The 22,887-nt window shown below is 52.1% G+C and overlaps 1 protein-coding gene and 1 pseudogene across 1 annotated transcript; one reads left to right on the forward strand and one right to left on the reverse strand.

Moving 5' to 3' along the window:
* Positions 1 to 5,066: 5,066 nt before the first annotated feature.
* LOC100904485 (uncharacterized) lies at positions 5,067 to 6,644 on the reverse strand. Its single transcript, XM_003747359.1, has 2 exons — positions 6,140 to 6,644; positions 5,067 to 6,001 (listed from the first exon to the last, which is right to left on the reverse strand). The coding sequence occupies exons 1-2, from the start codon at positions 6,642 to 6,644 to the stop codon at positions 5,067 to 5,069; spliced, it is 1,440 nt and encodes a 479-aa protein (XP_003747407.1).
* A 2,381-nt stretch (positions 6,645 to 9,025) lies between these two features.
* Positions 9,026 to 12,027, forward strand: LOC114828430 (E3 ubiquitin-protein ligase RNF144A pseudogene; annotated as a pseudogene).
* The last annotated feature ends 10,860 nt before the right edge of the window (positions 12,028 to 22,887 follow it).

Raw genomic sequence — 22,887 nt, forward strand, 5'->3', positions numbered from 1 at the left:
TCCGATTTCCGCTCAACAGACTTCGATTCTGGTAATCCCGCGTCCAGCATCGCCGTTCTGGGGGCTGTGATATCGCCGACGCACACGGGCTTCCCGGCGCTCGGTGCCGACGGGACCGACTCAGTGATCACGACATCTGGACCGATCTTCTCCTCATCATGTTCCCGCGGAGTCGCACCAGGCGCCCGAGCTTCTTCCGTCGTTCCAGGAACTTCTCGATGGAGTTTTCTCAGCCCGTCGAGCAATGTCCCTTGAATCGACGCTCCCTGTCGGTCCCTCGCTCCCGGTGGGATCGGTGTCGACTCAAAAATCGCCTGCACCCGCTCCGTCGGGCTCATTGCTCCGGTCTCTGGCATCAGAATCCCAGAATCCACCCGAGTGCTCTCGTTGTCCAACTCAATGAGGTTCAAACTCGGTTCCGTCTTCGTTTCCAATTCCGCCCGCGTTACTGCACTCTGACGAGGAGAACCAATTCTCGCGACGGATCCAGGAGCTCCGACGTAAAGTGTTCGCATTGAGTCGAGCTTTCCGCTGCAATGATTCAATGCCGTCGTCCTCTTCCTTAAGTGAGAAACGTTCGTTTGCGTTATATTCTTGAAGCTCTTCGACTCCCCTGAGCTCATGGTATCGGTTTTCTTCCCTGGAGTCCCGCGATTCCACATCTCGACCCCCGGCTCCGAGCAGGTCAGCGTTTCGAAGCGATCGAGCCTCATTCCCCCTGACTTCGCGGCCCTCGATCGACCCTCAGTCTTCTCTATCATCGGACCTGATTTCAGCAAGGATTCCGCTGTACCGACCCGAGACGCAGTAATGGCTTCCAAGCCCATGTGCGGGAACTCGACTTCGGGGCTCATTGGCTTCGCCGGACCCGGAATATTCACCGAGTTCCCGCTCGTCGTGGCGGTGGAATTCAATTCAATTTTGAGTTCCGTTGGCTTCCTCGAGCCCACGGAAACTGCACCGGGCTGTGCAGTCAGCGAGCCAGTCGCTCCGCGTTGAGCTTCCGAAATTCTCGATTCTGGTTTCATCCCTGAGTCCAGGCTTCTCTTCGGCTTCGATGCGATTCCTCCATGTGCCATTTGGTGTACAATCGCGACAGACTTCGTCTCAGCTTCCGAAGGTACGTTCAGATCCGGAAGAGGGACCGCGAGCTTGCGTGACCGATTGGGCATCCTCAGCGCCCCCACTGGTTTCCTTACCTCATGCTCGATTCGGGAGAAGACTCGATCGGACGCCGTCTTGAGCGGAAATCTTGGTATCTCGGAGAAAGGCGTCACCCTTCTCCCTTCCCTTCCATCGCTGAGCTTCGGCTCGTAAGTAACGTTTTCTAGTCTCTTGGTATTCGCTGCACTCGCTCCATCTCGAATCCCCAGCACACTCGAATGCGTTTTTCCATATATGCTTCCATGTACCCCCGGACTTGGTGCTATCAGTCCGACCCCAGGTGACGACACGATCGGAACCGGTTCCTTCGCCAATCCCGCAGATGCGTAGGGAACGGGCGCTATCCCTCCGTGATTGGTTTCTCGTGGATTCTCCTTCAGCGAAGCCTCGACCTTATCGTGTATCGATTCATTCAGATCCGGAGGCATGATCCTGTGCCCGCTACTCAGGGCGTCCGAGCGCGTTTTCACCTTATCGCTCAATCGCTCTCCGGAAGTAGCCGCATTCGCTCTGACCTCCGCTTCAATCTCGTACGTAGCCGCTCTGATCTTGGCATTTATAGGTTTCACCGCTGAGCCCGGTGCAACCAAGTCGTTCTTTGTTTTCGATGGGCCAGGATGTGGTTCTGACTCAGTGAGCCCCCTCCCTCCCCGAATACGAGGCTCATTTCCGTCCTTGCTCCTCTTCACCTCGAGCACTGGCTCTCCCGCGACACCTTCATGACTCCCCGGGCTCGGAGCCATGGCTTCGTTGTCCCGAGCAATTCAGCCCAGCCGTGCGTCCGAATGACGCCGAGGAATGGACATGAGCGCTTTAAGCAATCGAAGGCCTCAAAGCTCTCCTTGGATGAGCGCCATGCACCACAGGATATCTTGGTATGCAACGATACACTTCGTTCAAGTGGATTCGCCAAGGGTAGGTGAAAATTGTAGCTGCGGTGCTACCCGCAACATAATTCAAAAAAACTTCAGGAGCACTTCCCTGCTCCACCGGAGATACACCGTGTGCCGAGGGTCGACGAATATCTCTCATACGGATGGCCCGGAGTCCCCTCATTGTCTGGGCGACTTTTCGCGAAGTATAGAGAAGGTCGAAAGTAGATTCTTGGATCGGGAAAATCGTCTGCATTTTGCTTTCTCCTGAGACGACATCGGCAACCTTCCGGCATTCCGACCGGATTACCTCGTCACGTCCCTCCCTGATACGTCCCTGATCATGCTCTCGAGCCGGGGGAGGTCTCACGGTGAAGAATTGTGCCGGCGGAGTTTCGAATATCCCGTCGATATACGCTCTCTACGTACTACGTAGTATAATATCAGGGGTCTTGGATACTCTGAGCCGCGCATATCGCAAGCAAGAGCTTTCCATATCCGATAAACCCAGATTGCGAAGATTCCTGCATTGTTCAATTTTCCCACCCACCAAATCCACCACCATCCACCCACCATTATCAGTCCCGCCGACCCGGAGTTCACACATTGGGCGAGGAATTCTATGATCGTCATATCCAGATGTTAACGAAGATACGAATTGAGCTCTCGAAGAGCGATTCATGAAAAAGACTTGGCTCCCTGGCGTGTTGCTGCTGTTCCTCCTGACAGGCCTGCTGTTCGGGAGCGGCACTCTCAATGGGATATTGCAAATGACGACGAGCAAGCCCACGCCGGATCCCAAGCTTCAAATTCTGAAGGACGCCATCGCCGTCGCCAAAGCGATGCTCCCATATGGTCAAGCACTGTCAGTTTTCGGACGTCAGGGTCAGGCCAGTGAAGACAGGAAGAGACCATCCTACTGCAGGAAACGAGGATCCAGCGAAGTGAAGTCTTGTTCTACTTGCGAATATGCCGGAGTGTACATGGATGTTTCCTTGAAGATGAGACAAGGAGCTCCGGATCCGGAGACGCTCTCGCGGAATTATTTATTTTCCGGCCAGTTCCGGCATGTTCGGGACCTGATAATGACTTTTTTCATCCTCGGCGAAAATGAAACTTCTCTGCTCTCTCTGAGTCTCGAAACAAGGGACGAGGGTACGGCGATCGCCAGATGCGGCTTCTTCAAGAGCAGACCCATTGCCAACTTCACCGGCTCTGATGGAACGGCGGTCTTGGACGCGGCGGCCGAATCTTCTCACTCTGCGCTTGACAAAGCGATGAAGACCTCGTCGGCGATTCCGATCAGAAAGGGTTTGCATTTCGCTATTGTGCTGAGCCTGATAGCCGCCCCTGATAAAGTTACCGTTTTCGATTTGATAATGACCGTAAGGGACAGACCTGTGCTGACATGCGAGTTTCCGCCCCCGAAAGCGCAAGGTCCGCTGTTCTTGGACGCGATTCGCATGTATATGTTCCGGAGGGATCGAACCCGATTCCGTACAAAGCCCAGGTTGATTGCCAGAGTGTACTGCTGAATAAATCTCTATCCATTGATCTCATTCAGAGCTAGAATTTTCCCTCAGCAAGTGTCATGATTCTAGATCTCCGAGAATTCAGCAAGTCTCTTCTGGATATCGATCAACTGTTTTCGCCGCTGCCCGTCCCATATCGGAGAATAATTCTTCCTTATTCTCTCGTGTGCAGCATCCAATACGACTGGTGGAGGTACTGAGAGAGTCCAGCCGATTTTTTCGATGTCACGTCCGTGTTGTCCAATTCGTAAGATCGCAAATACTGAGCGCCTCCACGCGATTCCCTCAGGAGAGGAATCAGGGAATCAGCGACTCAATGTTCGAAACAGCTTCGTGGAATGCTTTCGATGATCTCGTGAAGCTCACGGGATCGAGGAGCGTTCTCGCCCCTCAGGGTGTTCTCACGAATCTCGTTGAGCGCGGAACACGCTTGACATTTCACCTTCTGAAGGAATCAGCGGCGCAAGCGCACCGTTTGCTCCTGGAGGGACACGGCAGCTTCTCTCCAATGAGCGAGTCATGCGCACTCACACCAGTGATACGCGGAGTTCGACATAGGCTATTCCGCCATTGCGCATGAACACCATTCGTGGAATACAGCGCTCGGACCCAGGAAGACCTCGCGGCTAACTCGAATGTTAATCGATCAGGCTTTCAGGAACTTACGGAAGCTCGGGCGATTGGTGCCTCATGAGCTGTCCGAAGCGCAGAAGCGAACCCGACCGTGTGCGGAGAGCTCCATCAACGGCCCGAGGCACGGAGTTCCAACCATCCATCACCTGCTGCGATGAAAAATGGATCCTCCATCCTCTAGTAACAATACGGCGCGGTGAGCAGCCGCGCAGCTCGGGTCAACCCGACAGAGCCAACGACCCAGAGGCCGAACAGTTTTGGTAAGAAGTTCTTCTTTGAACTCCTACAACCGGGGAATGTGATTACATCCCGCACCGCCGACAACAGTCGGTGCTTCATGCTAACGCAGCTGCGCACAAGGCGATATCGAGGTCCTAGGTTCCCCCGGCGGTACATGACAACTCGATGCCGACAACTCGATGCCAGACGAATCAATGCCGGACAACTCGATGCCCGATCGGCACACCGACAGATAGTCGTTTTGAAATAACACCGCCTCGAGAAACTTCTGCTTAGTCACAGTTGAGCACAATTTTCCGTGATTCTGACGATGATGCATGATTGGGGGGAGAGCTTGGGAGAGCAGAGCGCGAGGAGGCGAGCGCTCCTCACACAGCTAACTTCTCCGGGCGGAGGAGTATTGGGAGGGTTTTCATCCGCGGAATCGTTCTTCGTGCTCTGGCACGTTGGAAGGTCGACGTTTGCACGTAAGGAAAAATCGTCGGAAGTCCCGGGTTGTCTAGAACGATTTAGCACCATTTAATTTACGTCGTTCGCTCTGCTCTGATGTTTCACAAACGGTATTATTTATAGTTCATATACAAACTTACGCTCGGTTACCCGTCGAATTTGTGGGTAGACCGGATCATGCATTCATTTCATAGTTTTTAGAAACGCCCTGTAGGAATTCGACCGAGGTGCGACTGTGGAAACTATCGACCACTCGCCGCAAGCTTATATCGGCTTCCACATACTTTCTGCGTTCAGGCTCCGGAGAGTGACCGCCGACGAGGCGGGCGTATCGCAGATCTCTGTGATGCTGTACTCTCCGGAGACCATCAATCAGCTTCCAAAGAGTCGGATGATCGACTCCGAACTCGGTTTGCAGCCTCTTGTGAGCTGCTTCGGCATAGTTATTTGTGCGCGAATCGTCATTTAGAGTGCGTTGGTACACCGACCACATCTCGACGGCGAACGAAGGCTCCCGACGAACTTCGCGTCCGTCGGGCAAGATGTGGAGCAGCGAACCAACGTACGCATCCTCGAAATATTTGAGCACTGGCATGAGTTCTTGTGGAAGGTGTACCGCAAGGTCTTCGATAACATTATCGAGACATTCCGGTGGCACGAAGGCGAGGCCCGTGATCATGCGTGCGGCGAGATTGAAATCTGCGTCATTCCGATATCGACCCATGAGGTGCATACCGCCGAGCATTTTCTTCAGATTCTGAACGAGGTGGAAAAAGCAGCCGTGCATCTCGGCAGCCGGGAATGCGCCGACGAAAGCATTCAAGAGACCTTTCTTAAAATCTGAGGATATCGCCGACGCATTCAATGAAGGCCAGGTATCACGGAGCATTCCGAGCATCCGGCGGTACGTGTGCTCTGTCTTGTTCGGTAAGAGGGCATAGCACACGGGTAGAACGAAGCCGTCTCGGTCGGCCAGAACGGCAAGGATCTGGTAGAATAAGAGTGGAGACAGGCTGAACGTGCCATCCTGGTAGACCTCGGAGACGAGGCCGATCCATTCGGATACCGACTGCCGACCGAACCACAGGATACGGTCGGCATCGCCTTCACCTGCAGGGATATGATCAATTGAACGTAAGGAAACCTCATCGACGCCGACGCCTGGTGGGTCATCCTGGAAGGATCGTCCCACGAGCCATTCGAATGTATTGACTGATAAAGACATCAATCGATCACGCTTGGAATTACCCGAGTCCCCGAGGAGGAATGATTCGAAGTGCCCAGGACTGCTTTCGTACACCGTGTACTCAGGCGAGATGATAATCGACGCGCGACTGGACGGGAGTAGGGGCGGACGTCTCGAGGCTTTGCGGGTCCTGTTGACAACCCTTGCTAGAGTCTCCGTCTTCGGTGCGACCAACCCGGTCGCTTGCGACGAGGACTCAAAGACGCTCTCTATGAGCTGCGGCGGGGTTTCCTGATTATCTAGAGCGCGCCGTTTCAGAGTGCATAACCTACTGGCGATGTCGATGCCCGCTGGATTCGGCTCATCGCTGTGGATGCCGATAAGCTTCACTACGTCGCCAGTCGAGACGCAGGTATGCAAGCGTGCTTTACAGGCTCCGACTCGTTCACACCGCCAAAACTGCGTGAAACCGTCCTTACTTGTCTTCTCTCGGATGTAGACATGCCCGTCGTGGATTTTCTTCGGTGCACCTCTCTGAGAAACAATCGATCGAGATGCGGACGTCATTTTCCTTGAGACGGGAAATCGCGAGTCGTCCGTGCGCACAAAGATATCTCTTGAGTGAAGGCTCAACGAAAATGCTACGGCAAACAGCTGACCGATTGCAATGCTTCGAAACAAACTCATACGAGCCACGGTCCCCTAGGAGCGAACCATATGGTCGCCGCCCCATTCCGGCGGGAGAATTCCCGCCATCTCCACTGCATCCGATCGGTGCCGCCAATCACGGGAGAAATCTGGTCATTCGAAGGATCTGTGGAGGAGTCCGCATACTAGCGAAAAGTTCAGAGCGTGAAGCGCACACCTAGAGATGTGAGACTGCCGCGTCGAGAAGTTCCCTTGTTCTTGGATGAGCGAGAGTAGCGGTATCAACAAAGAAGCCGAGTTGCGTTCGATTTTCGAATTGAAAATTTCCCTGGGTTGGACAGGGCGAAAGTGTTTATGTCTCAGTGTGCAACATTGGGCGCAGAATGAGTTTCTAGTTGAGATTCTTATGTAAACGATCGTTGGGCTTCATTCGGACTGCTCAAATGCAGCTCTGCCGAGCTTCCCGGCATCAGGTTGTCCGGCATCGATTCGTCCCGGCATCGAGTTGACCGTGTCCGTCCCCCGGACCCCTCAGAGGACGAACCGCGTTCAGAGAGGCCATCGGAAACCGACGACCAAGGGTACAGAACGGAAAATCGAGAAGTGACTCTGCTGAATGCCATGAGCCGAACGCCATGATTAGAGACTTGTCGCACAGGAGGGATATGCTGATACGCTGAGATTACTTACTGCAGAGAGATAAAGATATTTCCATATCCATTGAGGTTATTCGCAATTCTCGGTTCAGATGGCGCTGCCCGACCACAATTATTGCTTCGGGAAAAATTTCTAGATCGACCAGGCTTCGCGAGGCGCATGCCCCTCAAGAGAGATTCCCTAGATCTCTGATGGCGTGCGTTTCTTGTTCAGGTCACGGGGGTCGGACAGTGTTCATCGATTCTTCTGTCGGAATTCTTCTCATCACGGAGTTCCAAGAGAACAGGAGCCGAGTGGAAGCACGAGGATCGAGGACACCAGCGGACTCACAGGCGAAGCATCAGCGGATGCGCATGCGGGATTCATGGATTCTAATTGGACCCCGGACGAGCTCAGCAACCCCGATTCTCGCGATGATGATTATCGGAGTCGGGGTCGGAAGACCTCCTCCCGTATGCTTAACGGGTAATGAGCGGTGAACCTCGGAAGTGTAGCGGTGCGCGGTCGGCACGCCCCGGAGAGAGCTGTGGTGGTGGTCCAGTCGACAACGATTCTAGAGTTCTGGAGAGGGCATAGCGTTGGAATAGAACGAACGGCGGAGGCTATCGATCGTCACTTCGGCCTTGAAAACACGCGAACGTTGTGTTCCTCGTGTCGCCCAAGGTCTTTCAGCTCAGTGACCCACAGCCGTTCCTAGCTCCCGAGCCCTTTGTGCCTGGGTCCGAGCCCCCGTTGAACCCAGCCCCTCGCTGCCCGGAGTCTGCCCGCTGCCGGCCACCGTAAGTCCCTAGATCCCGTCCTTGACGCTCAATCATAATCGACGATGGAAATATAATTGGTGGAGATGCGGCGTGTCGATAAGTCCGATAGCTATTGACAACCCCTTTCGGTCTTCTCCGACTCCATTCTAATTGGTTTGGAGAGTTTGAACGGGGGGCAATTATGGCCCACGTTAGGGTGGGGGTTCTCTATGATTCCGATGCTCTGGCGCCCGGCGAAATCAGCATTCGTGAGGGTGATACGGTGACGGTTATGCGTCGAGATGTGGGAGAAGGCTGGCGCGAAGGAAGGTCAATGCCAAGGGGAAGAATGGGCTGTTTCCGGAGGCGTACGTGGACTTGGGTTCGTCGCCAGATGTTTCCCCATCGACCGACACGGGTTTCGGCTCGTCTGCGTCGGTTCCGTCGAGCGCGCTTCTGAGGACGACATCAGATGACGACTGGGGCACTCCGGAGGGACTGCTAGAGATGGCGTCAAGAGCTCAAACCCTGGAAGAGCAAAAGGAGGTCAGATTATTTCCTGAGAGTCTCTAGCCAGCGTCCTCAAGGGGCTCTCTCTCTGGGGAACGGCTCCTACGCTACTTCGGACTAGGGCGACGTCAATGGAACGATACCCTCCAAGAATAAGGGCCTGCTCTCGTTGCTGATCGACCGTCCAAGCTTACCGTCTGCCGTTCACAGTGATATCTTCTACGGGCAATTGGATGACTTTTTGTGATCGGCACGGAATGAACGTTGATCATAAAGCGTCTACTTGAAAATTTTGCAGGCTACTCGGAAATCCTGTGGTAGCAGTGATGCTGCTCGCGACATCGTACTGACCAGGCGCTCGCTTTTCTCCAAACTCTGACCATGAACGAAGGCATGTCAAACAGTGGGCCTGCAGCCAGTCGGTTGGCCCAGCAGGACAGCCGACCCCGACGGGGTTGCCTCTCATTTGGATGGCTGTTCAGGAGCGCATCGAAAAAACAGAAGTTCGGTCGAGTCTCGGCTGAAAGTCAACCGTCTGGGACTGCTCCGAAGAAAGACGTCCGCTCTGAGAAATCTGTCCTGCGATCGCTGTCAGCGAATGAGGTTCCCACGTCGGATATGGCACTCGCCAATCTGTGCCAGCTCTGCCTCTGTGTCGTCAGCGCGAAACAGCGCATGCGACTAGAACCCTGTGCGCACTCGTTTTGCATAGAGTGCCTACAACAACACGTAGTCGTCAATGTTCAAGACGGCCGTGCTACGATTCCGTGCCCTCACGCAAACTGTGATATCGATCTTCGAGAGTCGCAAATTCGTCGTCTTCTAAAAGACCAGCCCGGACTAATCGCGCGATGGGCTATCCTATCGCTCAACCAGGAAGTCGCCCGCGATCCTCTGCGTATGTTCTGCCCAGGTCCGGTCTGCGGGAATATATGCCAACTTCCGAGGCCAGCTACGGATGCCTATGGACTCCAATGTCCAACGTGTGAATATACATTCTGCGCCGTCTGTCGAGACACCTGGCATCCCCTCAAAGACTGTGACAAAACAGCCGTCTTCCAGAAAACGTTGTGTGGTCTAGCAGGTATGTTCCTCCTCTCATAGTATTCCGCCATTCGATCGGTGCTTTGGCGGCAAGAATTTGCGTTTCGCGAGCTTAGAGTGAAACCGCAACTGTCAGTGGATATTCTGCCCGACCATCTAGTCGGCTGACTTCACTGAATCGAACGTCGGACACCGAGTCGCTCACCGACATCAGAGCTCTCCCGTACATCGGAGTCGGGTTCTTGCCTTGATACGTATCTTCCTAAAAAACTCACGCCTGCCGACATGCGGCAAAGGCGATAGCGCCCTCATCCTTTACATTCGGCGTTGACGCCTCCAAAATGGAGCTCATGAGTCATGAGGATGAGCCTCAGCTTCAGAATGGCACTCATGATTGGGCTGAGCGAAACGGGAAGTTTTCGCTTCCGAAACGTCCGGAAAGTAGCGGATATGAGCTCATGACGTCAGGAGGTATGAAGCCACTGATACGATTAGGTTCATCGAGCATGTGTACAGGCATAAGTGAATGATCCGAAGCAGATCATCGGATGCAGTATCCATCCGGATAGCCTCTTGTTGACGGCGAACTTCGGAGTCTGCCGGCGGCAGAGGCTCCAGCTATAGTTCGATAGTGCTTGTGATAGGGCGGCCAAGAACAATGGCGATAGCTCGGACCCGCCTCGCTAAGATGACGGCTCATGTTATCGAGATTAGCTGCGCACCGATGTGTGGGACGATAAGAGGCTCTCGATATTCTTGTCTCCGCCTCATTAGGCTGTTTCCAGATCATTACGAAGCCCGGACTCGGTCCTCTACTCCGGAGAACTCTCTCGGCTACATCTGCTCTTTGAACAGCAGCCCCTCGAATCAACAAAACACGAGCCGAACTAAGTACCCCCCACATTCTTCGCTCTGTCTGAGCAATCGGTTCTACTCCGATGCCCCGATTCTCGATCCCCCGGCTCTTCGACTCGCCACCCATCACTCATCTCGGAGACTTCTATGAACTACCGATCACTTCCAATCGCGGATCCATGGGTGTCTCCGACCTTCGGAGGTTTCCTCATTCCACGTTTTTTATTCCTTCTACCGGAGGGATCTCTCTCTCCGAGGATCATGTATTCGTATCGTTAATTTGATTATTCCAAGGAGCTCAAAGGCTCTCAGTCTCAGGCTTGCGAATAAAGATTAAAGCCCACGCGGTGTACGTACTCGATCAGGGAGATCTGATCCGATTCTAAGTCATCCACAAATTTGATGAGTTTATCGTTCAGAGCTTGATATTTTTTGTCTCCCCGGAGCTTGGCCCAACTCGAGAATCAGCATTTTGACTGAATACGCCGCCTCCTGTTTCTGGATATGCTCAACAATTTCGATGATATTCACATGGCTTTTCCGAACCTCTAGGTTGAGACCCTGATGCCAACCTTCGATATGGTTGGTTGTTCGTGCCCCGAAATTTCTGTAGTGATAGTACAGATGGAATAATTCTACACCTAATCCGATCGATTTTCATCTCTCGACTATCTCTGGGGCGGCTCAGGAATCCCGCCAGATTAGCGGGTCGAAAAATCGGGGGATTGAGAATTGGGGGATCTGGAGTATACCGAGCAATCATCATCTTTGAATCTTCAAGATCTCGAGGACGAGAATCGTTTGAGGGAATCGAACGAAAGGATGAATACGCGGAGAAGAGAACCTTGTCCCGAGGACTCGGAGCTTAGCGACATTTGTCAAAATAATAGCATCTCAATGTTCGGATAAATCAAGGAGTTCATAAACTAATGAACGAACCTCACGAATACTTCTTCAATGCTTCAATGATCTCGGCCTACCTTGGCCCTTCTTCATCCACCCGGATTTGCAATATACCGTGTTATACCGATAGGCGGAGGAACGAAAAAGCAAAAGCAAAAAGCGCGTATGACGAGCTAAGAATAATATATATTTCTCTGTATCCAATTTCAGGCATCAAACGATGTCCACACTGCAATGTCCTAGTCGAGCGAGGAGAAGGTTGCGCGCAGATGCTGTGCAGAAATTGTCGTCACCTATTCTGTTGGTTCTGTTTAGCCTCGTTGGATGACGACTTCCTTCTGCGACACTTCGATAAGGGACCGTGTAAGAACAGATCAGGTCATTCGAGGGCTTCGGTCAGGTTGCGTCGGATGCTTGTCCTTGGGTTACTCGCAGGTTCCGGTCTCCTATTCCTCCTAGCCTCCCCGATCCTGATCCTGGCCATCCCGTCCGTACTCGCAGAAAAATACGGCTCCAAAGGATCGTGCTTCTCTGGTGCCGTATTGAAGACAGACGAGTCGGATACTGCGAACAAACCATCAGATCCGCTGTGAAGCTTCGAGCCGGGCCCGGTTCGTCATCCTCAGTCTCGGCGAGACGCAGATGAAACGAAAGACAAGCCGTTCGTCCGGGGGAAATCCGAAGTACGGAGATCTCTGCCAGCCAGTGCCGCGTCGTCGGCGCGTCAAGCTATTCGGATGCCTTCATTCGGCAGAATGTCAATGTCAATCTTGAAGCGTTACCGCCAGAGGGAATCTGCTCTACCGTAAGGCTCCGGTGGGCACACGACTATCGAACTTCAGGTCCTTCGATCAAGTTTCGGCAGATACGGGCCCTTGGGGCGATTTGCTCAGCTCCGCGAGATATCGGGAGCCCGCCGACGGCGAGCGTTTATGGTGAGCAGACGTTCGATTGAGCCGGCCTTCAAACTCATGGGAGGAAAAATTCGAGCTGCCCAAGAACTTTCGGGCTTACGAGCCGCTCCGCAGTCCCTTTAGTAGATTGCCTCTTCATGACTGGGTTTCACAAGAACAACCATCGATAATAATTAATGGTGAAACCCATTAACGGCGCAAGAATGATCACGGGGAAAGGAAGTCAGAACGCTGGTGCGCTATAATTGAAATCGTCCATTCAATAAACAATTCTTAGATCTGTTCAGTCATCCGTACGAGCAAAGAATATCGATGGCGATGACCTGAGACATCGACAAAGCGTAGAGGAAATTCCACCTCCAGACCTTCTCTAGTCGAGGCTAAGAGGCGTCTCCGTGGAATGACGGAATTTTCCGAGTGTCAGAACGGCTTCTCGATGGGAGTTCCGGCCACCACTGCCAGTAGCCAGAACAGAGAGGATATCATGAAGTCGCGGAAGGACTCACTCGCCTTCGAGTCGCGCGAGCATCTCCCGAATCTGTAAAGGGTGTGTAGCAGTCCTCGATTTGAGTCCGCCACGAGCGAAGGCTCGGGCTAGATCCTGCGGGGGAAGCCCGCAGCTCAGTTCCTAGACATTGCCGCCGCCATAGCTGCTACGAGACGAGCTTGCTTCGCTGTCTCATGATATTCGGCGAGAAAATCTCATGACCTGACTCCGGTGAGGTTTGGGTCGCCTCATTGTCATGTTCGCCCGTATTTCCCAAACCTATCCTCTCGCTTTCTGGCATCTCCGAATCAGGCATCTCGGAAACAGGCATATGGAACGGTACCCTCTCATCGCCGGGATCTCAGCTCTTCATCTGTTTCATTTCTCCTCCTCGCTACCCTTGTTCTTCCCTCCCCTCTAATTTACCTCGTTGCTCCGATTATCCCCGTTCTCTGCTCCTCTACCCCGTCCGCATGCAGACACACAAGGCCACGCAAGTCATTATTTCCGAATCCCGACGGAAGAGCGCTCGCTGCAGCTTCCGCTGTCGGCAGCGATCGAAGACAGCGATGTGTGGCGCAAAACGGAGCAAATATACGCGACTCACCGTGGAATGCTCAAGGTTCGAGGAGATTCCCCTCGCCAGCCAATCCAGCGCTGGAACGGACAATTATGTGGAATTTCAAACAAATACCTTGCATACTTTAGCAACGCAGAGCATAAAGCATATATGCGAGAACGAAAGCTATACTCCAGCATGCGGTTCACGTTGCAATTCCGCGAAATTTTTCCCGGAAGTGGCCGATCTGATATCAGAGGGTAATTATCAGAATCATATGCCTATATTTATCAGAATTTGTCGATGAGCTCTTGAGATTAGCGATGGGGAATTGGATGGAAATGTGTTGCGGATTTGCTCCGAGAGCTGAGCCTTTTTCACCACTTCCGATATTCTTCGATCCCTTCGCGTCGACTCAGTCCTCTTCATTCACCCAGCCGGAGCGTCTTTATGCGAATGATGTTAGGGCATCAAGTAGAAAATCGTTTTATCAGAGAGGAAGTTTTCATGTCTACGCGGAACCGCGTGATTTAAGATTCTATGGTGTATAAGGAGGAGGGCGGTCCGACTACAAGCTCCCGTGAATATTTCACAAACCACGGTCGGAAACGACCAGTGAGGAGCCGTAGCGATTCCGCCACGGCTCGGTACAAGCCGTAGTGTCCATGACCCGTGACGGATCATCTTGGCGTCCATGTGTTGTCCGTGTTGTCGATGCCTCTTCAATTCCAGCTTGACCTGAGGCGGGAAATCTGATCAAGCCTCGATATCAGCAAAACAATGGGAGCTCCATGATTCCTCATGCATATCTTCTTTTTCGTACATTCCGTCTCAGATATAAGCCTCCCGAACAAGATTAAACTTACAGTTGAGTGGCTGCGAACGATCGAGAGTCGGTCGCGCAGGCAACACTTGGGGTCGATTTCTCATTAGATAAGAATCGCCTGATCGAGGACGACGTAGCTGATCAGGCTTTGGAATGTGATTCCCCAGACACATTGATGGAAGGCATTCTCTGCATTGGCGGCTATGATTCGACTCGACTCCGGGAACAACTCTCTTAGATCTAGGGTGTGGAGAGAGTCATCAGGAGAAGCGACCACGATGGGTCGCTCTCTGATGTCCTTCTTGAACCGCGTAGCTCTCGGTGTAGCAGGTTCATCAATAACCTTGGATTCGGCGTAGATACCAGAGCTAGTGATCGAAATTCATGTTGAGAATTGGTCCGCAAGTACAGGAGTGGGCAATCCTCTTCGGAAGTGTGCTGCCCCGGATATGTTGATATCGCTGTTTTTCCGCCGCACGGACACGAAATAGGAAAGTGTCGCGGCCCACCTGTTTCTCTAATAGGAGTCGAAGATACCCGTGTTCTGGAATCTCACGTAATGATGACTCTCCTCCGTATTTTCAATTTTTTTTCCCGATTGTTCGGGATGTCGATTGGAACGGGATCAGACCTGACCAGAACCGTCATTCGGACTGCTCTTGTGCTCATCGACTTCGTCTGCTGTGTTGGTGTCGTTGTCTTCGTGGTCTGTAAGACTCAAGATGAAACTTCAGGAATGGTCATAGCCTATTTCACTCATTTTTGCTTTGTATTCAGTCATACTGCGTTGTATCTATGGAGGATAAGTTGGGAAGAAGTCAGAGTCTCGAACCCAAGGACACTCAGCTTGTCCTTCCGTCTAGTTTCTGGAATACTCGTAATGGGCAACCTCGGCCTCTTTGTCGGCAAGATCATCGGTGATAATTACACAGAATACACTAATCCCCCAGGATGCCCGTGGGCTTTCTACTTCGTGAACTTTGCGAGACGCCTACTCCCGATTGTACAATTACAAGGCTTGATGCTATATCTCGACATCGCTCTGTCTCTCCGAGCCCTCGCTGATGAAATCGCTCTTCTAACATTGACATCCCGGAGAGCCACTATCCTCCTGGCGAGCAGACGGATTGAATCGAAATGCCTGGAGCTCAGCCAACTTCTGGAAACTCCCTTGATAATTGTGCACATTTCCCTCTTCGTGCGTCTTATTTCGGGAATTCCCGCGGAATTCAACGCGGCGAAGTGCAGGGAAGACTCTCTTTACTACGGATTCATCAGCGCAAAATGCCTGGCAGAGTATTGGATCGTCATGGATTCGGCTGACCTGGTTGCCAAGCGCAGCAAGGACTTCGTGAAGAAACTTCGAAGAAGCAGATATTTTTTCGGGGGAGTCCCCAACGGCAGCCACCTATTTGCCGCGTCGAGACACGGAATAACTCTCAAATCGAAGCATCCCATCGATTGGAAGTTTGGTTGGTCATTCTTGAGCTCGAGCTGGAGCTTCTCGCTTTCGGCATTCCAATCATTTGTCTCAGTGAGAATAAAGAGAGAATGTCAGATCTGAAGACAAAAAACTACGGCAGCGAATCGTGTCTCAGGGGCATCACGAGAACGAAAGCTATACTCCAGTCTGCGGTTCACGTTGCGTTCCGCGAAACTCCTCCCCGAATGCAAGATGCTCGCCGGGCGAATTCTCGTGCGTTCCACGATAAGATCGGCTACTCTGCAGAGGATTGCTCTTGCGGAGCGACCCTCCTCTCGCTTCCTGATGCATCCACAGTGAAACTCATCTTGATGTTTCCCCCCGATCTCGGACAAACGATTGTTCACCAGGGGCAAAGGTATCCCTCTTGCGGGAGGGACTCCTGGAACGTTCATGACTTTTCCATCTCTATTGGAAGCTATAATATCTTAACTATTGGGAGCTACCTTAACTTTGGAAGCTCTTTGGAAGCTCCCGGCCTGCAACAACCTGGATGCCAAGTTTCCTGTCATCTTGCTTTCGGTCGACTCCCGCCTATGAAGCCAGCCGTGGAAGGGCACGCCCGCGCCGAATTCCAAGAATTGGATCCGGAATCCGGATTCGTCGGGAGACCTAATGGCCTAGTCTCCGCGTATCTTGATTCATGTGTCCTTAAGATTTAGGGATTCGCAATCAGCCATCTCCCAGGTGTCAGATCACTGACAGAAGCTTCGCTGAGGTTGAGCCGCACGAAGAGCTCACCTAGGAAGGGAGAGTATTTACACGAGGATTTGCGATTCGGGTGCGGCCGTTTCGGGGATGGGCGATTGAGGGGTGGGCGACTCGGGGATGGGCGATTCGGAGATTGGCGATTGGGGCATTCGGGAGCATACCGGCTGTTTGGACCCGTTTATCCATTCACACAACTTTCCCATACAATATTCTGCTGGATGGCCGCGCTCCCGTGTCGACTCCGCACTTCATCTTCAGGACAAGAGTACTTATTAGATCATGGAGCAGGGAGTCCCGAGAGGAGAATGCCGAATTGTGACCTGCAGTATATTAGCGTCAAAGCATTTTCGCGACTAAATAGCCCGTTTGGTGAGGAGTGGATGAACTTCTTGTTTGCATCGATAGAGAATGGAACGGAGGGCTTCCCTTTCGATTCACTCCGTGATCTCTGGAGGTTCCGAGGCTCGCCGACGGTGCAGTACATGAAAACTCATCGCCGGACAATTCATCGCCGAGACAGCTCATTGCCGGACAACTCATCACCGGTGAAGTCGATGCTGAATCGGGTTTTCCTTCACGTATATCAGTTTCGTGGAATCAACATCGAGGATCTGGATTCTGCGCAAGCGGTCAGAGTAAGACCGATCTGACACCCATGCGAAGGAACGTCACGCGTACGATAACGGCACGAGCCCTTTCTTTGTTTTCGATCGGTGCGTAATACTCTTGTGTTAAATAATAATAATGAATGATAATACCAATAAATAATGTTTAATAATACTCTTGCGTTTTTAATACGTTGTATTCAGTCCCCTTCAATTGGCGCAGTCGCTGTGATTTTCTCAGGAAAAAAAGACCTCTGCTGTCTCGTTCGGCGTAATGGAAGCTGCACTCGCACAGATTGAGGAAGCTTTGAAGCTCCTCCAAGCGAAGTTAGAAGCGAAGCCCATCGAAGGTCGGGTACTCGCTCTCAACAACGTGCTCTCTCTGATCGGAACGTTCTACTACGAGCCTGGGAATGGTCAGATGTTTAATCGCTGCTTCAAAGGCAGTGAGCCATATCTCTCCTCAAATTGCATTTCCGTCGATGAGCGTCGCAAGCTCATACTCAAAGCTTTAGGCTCCCGAGAATCCAACCAACTGCGTGGCAGAACTTCCCCTGAGCAGCACGAGAGTAAATCCTACGGACACCCAACGTCGTTGTTAGAATGCATGTTTGGTGAGTCGAAGTCGCTGTTCCGTCGACGTCACGACACCCTCTTGGTCGTTCGACCCGCCCCTGACAAGCTAGTCGAAGGAATTGTCAATTCGACTAAGCTTAGTGGCGATGATTTCGAATCCAGTGAACTCACGCTGCAGAACTTCAATGCTTTCATTATGCTTCACCAACTTTCGGATTCTTCTTATAAGACCTATGTAAGAGGCGTCATCATGGGATCGGTCGACGAAAAGCCGGACACCACGCCGGAAGAGCTCCGTACTGTCATGAGAAGGTACGAGACTCACGCGGTGGACACCCAGGTGGACAACGACGGTCAGAAATCGGGGAGAGATGATCCTGTAGTCCTCAGTGCCAAAGCTGGACCCGGCAAGAAACGCTCGAACTCGAAGGCTAAACCTCCAGAAGGCCCACGTCTCTGCTCTCTGCCAAGCTAGCGGAAGGGACAATTTCCGCCGAGATTGCAAGTTCCGAAACGCCAAAGTAACACTTGCAAGGAGGTCGGGCATCTCGCGAAGGTTTGTTAGTCGCTCAAGAACGACGGCGTTGAAGTCAATGGGATGTTGAGCTCATCGAAGGTGGTAAGTAGGTCACGCTAAGCGTTAAAGGCAAAACAGCGACTTTCCGTGCTGACACTAGAGCAGACATCTCTACGGTGAATCAGGACACCTGGAGGAGCCTCGGATCCCCTAAACAGGCTGCTGACGACTCGTCATGCACACACGTTGATGGTGGTGACATTAGCAGGAAAGGCTTCCTCAAAGCGCAGTTCAAGCTCAGGGGCGAGTCTCTGGAGGAGCCGCTCCTCGTCCTCGAGAGCAGGAGGGCCAACCTCCTTTGTGACCGTCTTCTCAGATTCGGAGCTGGATTCGAAGGCAGCCCACATCAACGCGATTTACACAGCTTCGCTCACGTCGCAGTTCCCGAATCTCTCCAAGGTTGGGCTGGGCAGATGCACGAAATTAGAGGTTCACCTGTAGTTGAACAAAGACGCCGTTCCGGTTCATCTCCGGCCGCGGCCCGTGGCCCTCGCATTGCACGAATCTATCGACAAGGAGCTCGACAGACTCGTCGAGAACGGCACTCTGATTCCTGTCGACTCTTCCGATTGGGCCACTCCTATCGAAGTCGTCAAAAAGCCATACGTTAGAATTTACGCAGACTACTCAACAGGGCTGAATGATGCTCTGGTAGAAATCGAACATCCGCTTCGGAACGTGGACGAATGAATGACCAAGTTTTCCGGAAACGAAATTCTCGCTCATTTGGGTCTGGCCGATGCTTACCTTCGGCTGTGTCTGGACACGCCGAGTCAGTAGTTGACGACGATCACGACACATCGAGGACTCATCCGGTACACCAGAAAACGATTGATCAAGCACCCGCCGGTCTTGATGGCGTTCTCTGGATGATATCCTGATCGTTGCCTCGGACAATAAGCTTCACGAGCAGCGTCTCCTGAACGTGCTGCGACGGCTGGGAGAATGGAGGTTCCGTCTTCGGAACCCTGAGAAGAGCGGAGTCATGGTCTTCTCTCGACCACCAAACGACCATTCCGAGGATAAAACTCTTGAGATACAGGGACTTCCAATACCAAAGGTGGATTCCTACAAATATCTAGGACTTGTATTATCGGCAGACGACGACTATCTGTCCCAGCACTGGGACAAAATGTCCGAAAAAGCCAACCAAGCAACACAGAGACTCAACGCGAGAACCCTCTGGAGCTTCAAGAGATTCGAAGTCTCCAAAATTCTCTGGAAAGCTACAGCCGTACCGCAACTCACGTACTGCAATACAGTCGTCATAACTAGGCCAAAAAGACTGAGAAACCACATCGAAGTCAGGTAGCGAGACGCGGGGAGATGGGCCCTTGGCGTTCCCCACCACACAATAGCCATAGAATTCATCGAAGGTGAACTCGGCTGGAGTTCGTTTGACGCCAGGGAAACCATCAGCAAAGTGATATACTTCGAGAGGATAAAACAGATGGACCCGAACAGATGGCCAAAACTTGTTTTAGAAGCCGCAGAGATGACTAACACTAAGATCAGATCGATTGAGAGACTCAAGAAACTGAGAATACAATTCGATCTAGAGTCCCTCAGGCTAACCGGAAGTACATCGACACACTCAATGTGGAACACATTTCGCAAAGAACTCAAACTGAGGGTGCAAAATAAGGCAGATTCCACATGGAAAAAAGGAATGGAATCTAAATCCACATTGAGCATCTATCGTCAGTTCAAGGAGACAAGAGGACTCCAACAGAGACTGTACGATAATTCTCGCGGTAGCCAACTCTTGGCGCTCACAAGAGCAGGAATGCTGAGCATCAAGAAGAGGCAACGGAGCCACGACCCTTCCATCGACACCCTATGCTCGAAGTGCGGAGCAACGGAGACTGAAAAAAACATAGTCCTAGGATGCGAGGAAGATACATTCTCACCAGAGGAGTTTCCTCTCCGAATAGAACTTTCGCCTAACACTACCCAGACGACTCTTCGGAAGACAAAGGCAACCCCCAATACATGGGAGAGAAAAGATCTGTGAGCGCAACACAGCTCACCCCTGAAGAAAAGGGATCATATGTGCATATGAAAAGATCAAATAAATCCAATCCAATTCAATCCGAATGGAGAAACGCTTCTTCAACGTCCCAAGGTGAAATATCTCGGTATGATTGTCTCCGAGAGGAGAGTCGAAGCCCATCTAGCCAGGGTTGCCGTGATCAGGAACTTGAAGAGGCCTACGAACCAGAAAGAAGTTCGCGCGCTTCTAGGTCCTGTGGACTATTACGGCAAGTTCGTGAAAAACCTGCATCTTTTCAAGACACCCTTAGAGGCCCTGCTGGTAAAGGACACCACGTTCGAGTGGACTCCGCATCATGACGCCGCACTCACGGGCGTCGAAGAGGTGTTATGCGGTCCGTTACGACTCGCGCATTATGATCCGGAACAAAAGCTCGTGGTTGCCGGGAATTCTAGCCAGACCGGTATCGGGGGCGTACTACTACAACGCTACGAAGACGGAAACGAGCGCGCGGTATTCCACATCTCAAAATCTCGCACCAAAGCGCAACGCAACTACAGCCAGGTGGAGAAAGAAGCACTCGCGCTGATAACAGCTGTGGAGCGATTCAAGAAATTCGTGTCGGGGCGGCATTTCGTCCTGCAAACAGATCATTGACCGCTCCTGGCTCTTTGCCGGAAATCCAACACTAAAGGCTTACAGGAACGCACCGAGGCAAGGCTCTAACGTTGGGCTCTCCGCTTGGTCGGCTTCGATTTCGAGATCGAATACGTCAAGACGGAAGATTTCGGTCAGACCGACGCGTTCTGGCGGTTGATTTCTGAGACCCGAGACGCGGATCATTGGCGAGGAGATAGATTTCTTTACCGAACTCTATGTCTACGATAAGGGTTTCGTATTGTCTCTCTTTGTTTTCCTCACTCTCCCGCAGGTTTGCCTTTACTCTCTCCGACATTAGCACTACATCAGTGGCCGCGGATAATCCCACTAGATTCCTCCGAAATACATACATTACGAGGAGCTCTTATTTCCGCACAGACTGTCTCTGACGGTTCTTTCATGATTGCGGCTTTCAGCTTGCCCGCCACTCTCGTGACCGGCTCTCTCGCTTGCTTCAACTTATCTTTTTGCCGATCGCAAACCTCCTGCGGTTCCGCTTCGGGATCGGAATGTTCCTCGCTGGGCTGGCTTCGCTCCTTCCGAGTCTTCTCCGGATTCGACATACTCGGAGCCGTCCGCCGCGGGAATTTCCTAGATCGTCGATATCTTCCCCTCTCACGTGTACCGCGGCGTGGGGTACGTTATCGACTTCTGACACCACTGTTAACAAATTGTGGTCCCCTAAAGGAAAGACACCAAGGACGCCGTTTTCTTGGCCTCACACCTCCCCTTTAGTTCCACTTGGTTCGTCAAATCACCAGGTTCTGGACTCGAGAATCATCTTTTCATGTTTCTCGAGGCTTCACTGTGCTCTCTGCGCTCTTTGGAGAGGCGAGAGTCGTTCTGTTCATTAGCTTTGGGGACTTCGAGGGAGGCAGCATTTAACTTTTATTCATTATCATAAAATCGCGTTTATCACCAGTTCTTGGTGTGTTTGTGTAAATAAGATTATTTGTTCCATCTATAGGTCTTTCCAGTCAAAGGTCCCCTTCTTCGTACAATTTCGCAGATGATATTGCGGACAGTGTTCTTGTTGGAAGGTGTGCGCAGCACCACTACGAATCTTCCCGCCGCACTTCGTCAATATATATTATTCCATCTAGAGAAGATAACGAACAAAGAGATTCACACCAATAAGGCCGTAGGTACGGCGCTACGGGCCGTAGTTCTACGAGCCGTCGTTCTACGGGTCGTACTTCTACGGGCATGTAGCTCTACGGATGTCGCTTTCACGGACCGTCCCTCGAGGAACTCTTCAGGGCTAAGTAGCAAAGATTTGAAATCGAGAAGGAGGTTACGCCCCGCTATACCTCCTCAGAGACTCGTGATTTCCTTCTCACGCACTGGGGATCGAAACAATTGCCTGAATTCGATTACCGATGGAACCGCATCTCTAAGCTCACCCCAAGGCGATCTGACGGAGTAGGCACTATGTAGGAAATTGAAATGAAACATTCATCAGGGCAATACAATTGTTATTCATTTACAAAAGGTATCTGACCAGCATCACTTTCCGTAAAATCGACGCAGGAAGATAAAGGCAGAGAAGTTCTCATCCTTCAATTGTCCGCGCGAGTATCGTCTCAAATGCCTGGCAGCACTAAAGGTCCTTTCGGGACCAACGCTGCTTGGCGACACTATTTTCAATGACGCGAGGAACGCCGCCGGGAACGCTTCGCGAGTGCCTCTGTGAGGCCTTTCCTCGTGTAGTTTCATCAGGTTCTTGCAGAACTTGACGGCTCTCTTTGCTGATTGAGAACGTCCATCGTCCGAGGACAAATCCAGCCAGCGCAGACAGTTTTTCAGAACTTCTCCGCGGACCGTACTGCCATGGGGTATCAGAGATAGTCTGGCCTGTCGCCTCACCTCTTTCAAACCGGGAGAGCTCTTGATCAGACTGCCAAGTCGCTTCTCTCGGTTTTCTGACCCGCATTCCGGGTAAAGGTACCGCAAACAACGGGACGCTGTGCCCCGTCGTTGTGATATCCTTCGAAGGATATTCGATTTTAAGACTTCAGCGAATCCTGATCTGCTCTTTTCGAGGTCATCGAGGAGTTTCTGG

The sequence above is a fragment of the Galendromus occidentalis genome, unplaced genomic scaffold (genome assembly GCF_000255335.2).
Source record: "Galendromus occidentalis unplaced genomic scaffold, Mocc_1.1 scf7180000077516, whole genome shotgun sequence".
Taxonomy (NCBI): domain Eukaryota; kingdom Metazoa; phylum Arthropoda; class Arachnida; order Mesostigmata; family Phytoseiidae; genus Galendromus; species Galendromus occidentalis.